Source organism: Ziziphus jujuba, chromosome 1 (genome assembly GCF_031755915.1).
Source record: "Ziziphus jujuba cultivar Dongzao chromosome 1, ASM3175591v1".
NCBI lineage: Eukaryota > Viridiplantae > Streptophyta > Magnoliopsida > Rosales > Rhamnaceae > Ziziphus > Ziziphus jujuba.
In genome coordinates, this window is record NC_083379.1 from 18,746,299 (window position 1) to 18,754,685 (window position 8,387).

General features: G+C 33.4%; 1 protein-coding gene across 5 annotated transcripts; it reads right to left on the bottom strand.

The window, feature by feature from the left end:
• Window positions 1–2,607: 2,607 nt before the first annotated feature.
• Window positions 2,608–6,685, bottom strand: LOC107421746 (G-type lectin S-receptor-like serine/threonine-protein kinase RKS1). Of its 5 annotated transcripts, none has more exons than XM_048465565.2 (8): window positions 6,565–6,685; window positions 5,116–6,445; window positions 4,566–4,703; window positions 4,205–4,335; window positions 3,884–4,094; window positions 3,529–3,766; window positions 3,354–3,441; window positions 2,608–3,209 (listed from the first exon to the last, which is right to left on the bottom strand). In XM_048465565.2, exons 2-8 carry the CDS (start codon window positions 6,374–6,376, stop codon window positions 2,907–2,909), a joined length of 2,370 nt encoding a protein of 789 aa, XP_048321522.2. In that variant the 5' UTR covers window positions 6,377–6,445; window positions 6,565–6,685; the 3' UTR covers window positions 2,608–2,906. The 5 variants fall into 5 exon arrangements, with proteins under 5 accessions (XP_048321522.2, XP_015886553.3, XP_015886537.3 ...); XM_016031067.4 differs by having other exon boundaries at window positions 2,608–3,218; XM_016031051.4 differs by having other exon boundaries at window positions 2,608–3,218; window positions 3,291–3,441.
• Between the last annotated feature and the right edge of the window lie 1,702 nt (window positions 6,686–8,387).

Here is an 8,387-nt window from a genome sequence, read left to right on the forward strand (position 1 = left end):
GGCAGAGACATGTGGTAGTTTGGTTTTTTTTTTTTTTTTTTTTTTTTTTGGGTAATTTTAAGCTCAGGTTAGATTCATTGGGTTTTCTTAATCTTGCTTTTGTAGATATTTTGTTTGTGATATTGCTTGACATTGTTTTTCTAAGTTCAACAAGTATTTTATGTTGAAGATCAACTTATTTTAAATGATCTGTTGTTTTAAATTCACCACAACATCGTACTTTTGTTGAAGAAGATGTTCTTAGAGATACTACTATGGCTTACAATCCATTTGTCATACAATTGCCAAGTGTCGATGAAAATGATAATGAAGATGAATGTGAGAGTGACTATGTTTGTAATGACTATGAGGAGATATGAATAAATTAGTACGTAGATTTATTACTTATGTTTTAAGTAATGTTTATGACATTTATTATTATTCATTTAATTAATTTTCTGATGTGCTTCATTATGATTTTTCTACTTTTAGTTAGGAGAAATGTGCTTCGCCAACTCTTAAGCACAATGGTAATATTTTTTAAATTTTTATTTATTAAATTACATAATTTAATAATTATTATTTTTTATTTATTTCGCATAAATGTTAATAACTTTTTAAAATTTTTCATATGCAATATGAGAGTGTAATATCGTTAACAAGAGGACGTCAACTTCCATCTCAATGAGTATACATTCATGGAAGTTTAATTAATATTGAATTTGCTTTTGCACACACAACAAATTATGTAAAAATATGTCAATGAAATAACATTTAATTTATTTGATAATTATTTCATTATGAAAATATTTATTTTAATTTTTTGTATTCTAATTATTTTGGATGAAGCTAGTTTTAGTTTTTTAGTATTTTAATTATTTTAATATTTTTACTATTTTAATCAATTTTCAAAAAACTAAAAATAAGCCAATTAAAAAATAAAAAATAAAAGGGTGATGCATTAAAAAAAAAAAAAAAACGTCGCCTAACATATTTGGCGACATTGTTTTTCCACCTTTAGCGACGTTTTCCGAGTAGTCTACTTTCATTAGCTAGATTTTTTAGCGACTGTTTCACAAAGAGTTGCTAAATGTTAAATGAAATGACTCGCTAAAGGTGGACAATCAAATCTAACTCACATGTTGAAAGCGTCGCTAAAAGTGCATCGCTAAAAATATGATGGAAAATCTGACGCATTTGACAAATGCGTCACTAAAAATCTGATGGAAAATCTGATGCATATGATAAATGCGTTGCTAAAAGTGTGTCGCTAAAAATTTGATGAAAAATCTGAGGCATTTGATAAATGCATCACTAAAAATCTAATGGAAAATCTGACGCATTTGATTAATGCGTCGCCAAAAACTCAAAAAATAGGAGACTCTTTTCGGTAGGGTCACGTTTTCTTTGAAAGTTTAGCGACGCATTGTTTTACATAGTTGGCTTTTTTTTAAGCTAAGGTGACACTATTAATACGGCGCGTGCTGTCTTATGGATTTAATGACAGAATGTTAGACGACGCCACGTAATACGTCGGTCTTTATTTTGTGCGACACATTAATTACCTTATTTATCAATGCAATTCTAGTAGTGACTGTAATATACGATCCTGCAATTTTTGCTCTGCTTAGATTTTTTTTTTTTTGGGATTATTGTTTTGATTGTCTCTCACCGTTTATAGAACTTGTACATACTAATTTTCTTTTCTGCATTCATATTTTGTAAGAAGAAAGAATGAGTGTAAATGCTATAGAATTGCAGTACATCACTTTATTCATTGCATTGAAAAGAGAGAAAGGGATATGTTTCTTTTTCCTTTTCTTTTCTTTTTTTTTTTTTTTCGAAAAGGGGTGCCAACGCACCGTTTCACTAGAAGAAATAGATTTTTTTTTTTTTTTTTTTAATAAGGGATGCCAACGCGCTGTTTCATTAAAACAAAAAAAAAAAAAAAAGAGGACGTTAATGTCGATGGAAATCATTCTTCATGTCGTGCGGACTTTCTCTTTCTATGGCACCCCTGTAAAATACGAAAGCTACATATTATTTATTATACATACAAAAATAAAAACCAAACTCGTCAACAAACAACAACTTCAGATTTAAACTTTTTTGTAGTTCATTATCATATATTTGTATATATATTTTTATTCAAATTCCCCCCCCCCCCCCCCGTCTCTTTTACATATTCATCGCCTAATGAACCATGAAATAAATTTGTTGAACCATGAAATAAATTTGTTGTAGTTTAAGATATTTTCAGTATTTACTTTTTATAAGGTTTTAAATTTAAAAAATTAAGTAAAATAAATAATCATGTACACTACATAAAAGTTATGTTGACATGAATATAAAATGGGCCGGCACCAACATAATGTGTTGACACGGACACAGAATGATAAATAAATGGTCCAAGACGACATCTACATAATACATCCCTTTTCAAATTTCAACTGGTAGTCTGCTAAAGACAACTGACCAAAAGGGAAAATAGGAAATTAACAATGCCAAATAGACGACACAGTTACTACTGAACTATATGTCATTAATTGAGGGATGATTTCAAAAAGATATAAGCTAAACTATAATTCCACCTGAACCATCAATTTACTGCTAAAATAGCCCCCAAAATAATAGAATCTACGAGTGTATAACGTCTATCAAATATTTTTGTATAGTATTTGATGAACTTACATATATCAGTGGCAAGTAATTTATAAAAACATTAAACGAAAGAATAATACTTAATAAAAACAGGGAAAAGCATACATTTACGGTAGTGCTATGAATGATAAATAAATAAAAACTACACCAGCAGCTAAGCAAAACATGAGGACTTGCATGACAAAATCTGATTAGAAGCACCATGAATAGTGACCAGTATGGCAGAGGAAAAGGAAAACCCATATGAAGCAACTAAAATCCTATCCTTAGCGAGCTACAATTTCTGTTATGTTCATTTCGTTCTCAGAATATGATCCTTGCGTTCCAATTAAATCAGTATCTTTGTAGTTTCTTCTGAGAACATATGCTGGCTCTTTAGGTGAAGGAAGAGCTATCTCACAATTCAACATGAGAACAACTGCAGACATGGTTGGTCGATCCTTATCCCTTTCTTGCACGCAAAGCAGCCCGATTTGAATGCATCTCAGAGTTTCATCTGGAATGTAAGACGGCTTGATACATGAATCGACAATTTCCAAGGCTCTTTCTTCTCTCCAGAGGTTCCAAACCTGAATCATCTTAAAAGGGATTTATTATAAATTACTATAAGAGACAGTTTCATTGATTGGTACTAGATATTTTTTACTTACATGCTCTATCAAATTCATGGAAGCATTTTCTGGACAACAACCATTATTCTTCATGCCACTTACTATTTCTAGTAATAGGACACCAAAGCTGAAAACATCAGATTTTGTTGAGAATTTTCCAAACAACGCATATTCCGGTGACATGTATCCACTACAATGTAAAAAAATATTAAAAGATTATTGTCAAAAAGAGAAAACCTTGATGTTTATGTAGTGTGCACATATTAGTGATTCTTACAATGTTCCAACAACTCTATTCGTTTTATCCTGAATTTTGTCCCCATTAAATATTCTAGCCATGCCAAAATCTGAAATTTTAGAGTTCATCTCAACATCTAAAAGAACATTGCTGGCTTTTAGATCTCTATGGATGATCCTCAGTCTTGAGTCTTGATGAAGGTATAGAAGTCCACGTGCAATCCCTATAATAATATCAAAACGTTTTCTCCAATCCAAGAGTGACCTTTTTGCTTGATCTGCATCAAGGTTTTAGCTTTAATCTATACAGATGTCATAAATTTAGTTAGGAAGCTTCAATTTTACTATAGCACCATTAAATAAATCATGGAAACAAATATTTTACGAAGCTCTACCGAAGATAAAGGAGTCCAAGCTTTTGTTAGGCATGTATTCATAAATTAACATCTTTTCTTCCCCCTGGATGCAACAACCTAAAAGCTTAACAAGATTTCTATGCTGAAGTTTCGTCATCAGCATGACTTCGGTTTCGAATTCTACAACCCCTTGTCCAGAACTTTTAGACAATCTTTTCACAGCAATATTCTGCCCGTTTGATAGCCGACCCTGAAATGATGATTTACTACAAAAGTGAAATGTTGCATGTTTACGGTACTAAGAGGAAAACATTAAAATTTTTAATAAGTTTTAATTAATTTGGATCCTGATGACATTACCATATGAACAGAGCCAAAGCCACCTTCTCCAAGTTTGTTAGCCGGGGAGAAATTATCGGTAGCAGCTATTATTGTGCTTAGATGGTAAAATGGCAAATCTGCAGGTTCTGTCCTGGTTTCTTCATGTTCATCTGCAAAAGTCGTTTGATATTATGATGATATAAATATATTTTCAGGTACTCATGTCTTCACTTTCATAGAGTCATCGAGAATATATTATGATGATATAAATATATTTTCAATACCGCTTGAGTAATTTATTATCACCAATGCATTACGAGCTTGAGAACCATAATTACACAGTGCATGCCTGGTAATTAAACAGATGATCAAGACAATAAAAGGAAATGAGTTCTCTTACATCTGAGCTTCCTTTTCTTCTTAAGCCACCAATATGCAAATATCATGCCAAGTAACAATGCCAACCCCGCAAACGAAAAGATAACAGCATGCATAATCCTTTTTCTGGTGACACCTTTTGATGTTCTGGGATTCTCAGCTGGATGAGAGAATATGAAAGTGAGGGATGTCGAAAAAAAGAAAAAAGTTCATTTTTGCATAAGTTATATAAATACATGCATTTCATATATTGGCATTGAAATTTTAGGGTCAAAAAAGCAAACTGGAAAACGCCTTAAATTAGCTTAGATTACTTGAGGACTAAAAAATGACAAGTTCATTGAGCTTTCAACAAAATCAATGGCTGTATCCATGCATATTCAAGAGATGGTCATCGGCCCTGCCACAAATTGATTGAAAGGGGAATACCTTTTATGCAGAGACCAAGTTGTTTCTTGCTAGGCTAATAACAGTATCATAATGTACAAGAATGCTAACTAAAGAATATTTCTGGCCTTGGAAAAAGTCACTGATTTCTCTAGTTCAAAGCTGAAAATAAATATAGTACATACCTAAATCATCTGTGACACGAACAGAGAGATTGTATCCCGATTCCGTATACTCCAAAATGTCCATCAAGTCTTCATGCCATGCCAAGCAGCTGCTTCCCTCTTTGGCTTCTATGCTGACAAACGCTACGCACGAGCAATCTCTCAAGCATGCATTCTTACATTCTGTCTCACTCATATTTTCACCCAACCTAGCTCCACTTGTATCTGGAACATTCATATTTGTCATCTTCAAGAACCCTTCTCTATTCCCACAGTGTGATGATCCTACAGCCTTGCTTTTACACCCATCTGATCCATTTCTTTGATACCAAACAGTCGGCGATTTCGGTTCATAGCCAGGCAAACACTCACACTCAAACTTGTTCACATTGTCCGGACTGCATTTACTGTTTGCACTACAGTGTCCATATGGGTCACACTGATACTTAGGTGCAGACCATACTTCCTTCCATTGACTGTCAGCAACGTTCCATTCCAGATGCTGAAGTGACCCAGAATCATTTACTACTACTCTTGTTATTTTGTTGGCATCATCAGAAAAATACGTGCCGCATATCTCATCTTCATTGTCCCAAAAACTATATGTATACATGTCAAAGGATACTATGAAGGGAACTTTCTTCCATGGCCAATCACCATTTCTCCAATACCGGGTTGAACCCCGATACAGAAAGAATTGAGAGCTATTAACATCTAGTCTATAGGAGTATTCACCGGATTCTGGATCATCAAGGGACTTCCACGATGTAAGGTACCAATTCAGACCAGTTCTCCGGTTCAACCCCAGTTTCATATGTGGAAGGAAAGTATCTGTAAGGTGATCGAAGCTCTGCCATAGTATGTTTTTGTTATTTTCCTCTTGGATTAAGATGAAATTTCCTGTATCCAGGAGCTGAGCTGAAGAATTCTTGGAAAGCTGGACAGAAACATTTGTGTGCCATATAGGAATTTCATTGTTATGGTGAGCATAGAGAAGGAGGTTTCCATACCTGTCGATTGTAAGGATGCCAGAGGTATCATTAATGGGATTGTTTCTGTTTGCAACCCAAACCACCGTTTTTTCTGGTAATTTTGCATACCAAATTCCAACATAACGATTAGTAGTATTGCCGGGGCTGAAGAAGCCTAGCTCAAACTTCATCTCCTTGGAAAATAATGAATATTCACCGTCTTTAATTGATTGGTTCTGTGTTATGGTGTCCCTGGTGGATGAGCAAAATGGAAGTAGGAGGAACAAAAGCAGAGTACCCTGCAGCAACATCTTTTGGGTATGCGAGTTCGGCGTACTAGTGTTCTTTCATAGATGTAGAAGATCAATCTAATTGGACATCTGGTGGGAATGCAGCGAAGAGATAAATATATAGCCCGAATTTGGATTTATAAAAAATCGTAGTCCACCCAAAATTATTTACAACTGGAGCAGAAAGGAAGATAAATTTAGTTAATTACCTTTTAATTGAAGGTGGTACTCCTAGAGTTACAAAAATGTTACCAAAAATATTTTTACATTATGATGTGAGATATGAAATGGCATTTTTCTTCTTCTCAAAGTAGGGTAACTGAAGAGAAAATGTAATCGAGAGCGAGAAGAATTATGTCCATGAGTTTGTTATACTAAATTTAACATGACAAAATCACACAACCATATGAAATGTCAACTGTCAACAAGGACAGCTATGATTCTGAGGTATTTTTACCGCAAAAAAATAAAAATAAAAATAAATAAAAATACGACTTTGAGAGTGTTGACCAATTTGACAGGCTGCTGTTTACACAAATATCATCTAGGAGCCATGCGTGTTGACCACTTTTATTAAATTTTTATTTGGGTCAAAATTCATCTTCTATAGATGGATTTTGATTCTATTATATGACTGAGTCTACCTTTGAATAACAAAGTTTTTCTTCGTTTTTTTCCATGTTTATTTGTGTGTGAAGGTACTTTTGGAGAAAAAGCTATAACTTAACAGATCCTTTATGTTCTAACTATGAAAGAGGATTTGTTTTATTCTTAAATTAATCCAAAATTCAGCCTAAACCCAGATGTTTCAATTCCACATTTGTTACTAGTTCCCTAAGAAAAATTATATTGCGTTCAAACATCAATCTAATTAAGAATATAATCAAGTATTCCATTAGAAACACTTCAATTGGCAATGACTACTACTAATAACCCTTAAGTTATAAATTCAAGATTTTGATGTTAATTATATATAGGATACTTTTCAAGTGAGGACCTCCACAAATTGATTAAGTTGTGGACCAAGTGTTTTTAGCTTCAATAACAGTGATTACATGAGATCACTTATTTAATTCACTCTATCATGCATTGCTACTGGACATTTTCAGGAAGTCTGATCACATTAGAAGTATATTTCGCACACTTGTCTCAGCAAAAACAGTGAAAAAATTATCTTGAAACATTCAAATTTACACCAAAAAGTAGTTTTCAGATATAAAATTACTTTTAAATCCCAACCGTTACATCCAATCATTGTTTACAAGGCTGAAAACACATACTTCACAACTTAATAAGTTGTGGACGGTCCTCACTTGAAGGGGACTGCATAATATTCTTGCCAAACCAAGGTGTGATATTTTGGGATTCATTCCAATAGGATGTTACTAGCTTTAAGGTTTCTATGAATGATTCTCAATCACGAATCTGGATGAAGATAAAGTAGTCCTCGAGTAATTCTCACAATAATGTCGAAACGTCTTTGCCAATCAAGTGTAGTGCCTTTTGTTTGTTCTGGACCAATTTATTGCATGAACTAAGCTTCATTGCACATAACTAAAGACAAACTATGAAGCAAATAATAATCAGGATGTTGAGGGCGGCTAACCGAATATGTATAAATCCAAGCTTTTCTTAGGCATGTACTCATAAATTGACGTCCTTTCTTCCCTAAGAATACAACATCCTAAGAGCCTAAGAAGATTCATGTGTTGGGAGTTTTAAGATCAAGATAACCTCATTCTTCAACTCTTTGAGACCTTGTCCCGAATCTTTGGAGAGCTTCTTCACTGTTATTTCTTGTCCATTTGAGAGCATACCTTGGGTAATATCAAAGTTTCATATCAGGCGCCCTAGAGAATCTGGAGGAAGAATATATAAAGGCTTTCATAATCGACTATGCTTAACTTAATGATGTTTAAGGTTTTTTTTTTTTTTTTTTTTTGGGTGAATAACTTAAGTTACCTTGTAAACAATACCAAATCCACCTTCTCCAAGATTATTTGTTGAAGAGAAATTGTTAGCAGCAATTGCA

Bases quoted from the DNA above. Each gene is read 5' to 3' on its own strand.
- LOC107421746 (XM_016031051.4), bottom strand. From the start codon at position 6,376: ATGTTGCTGCAGGGTACTCTGCTTTTGTTCCTCCTACTTCCATTTTGC. The intron at 4,336-4,565 runs GTAAGAGAACTC...CGACTTTTGCAG, and splicing joins GAAGAAAAGGAAGCTCAGAT to ATGAACATGAAGAAACCAGG. The intron at 4,095-4,204 runs GTAATGTCATCA...TCATCATTTCAG, and splicing joins GCTTTGGCTCTGTTCATATG to GGTCGGCTATCAAACGGGCA.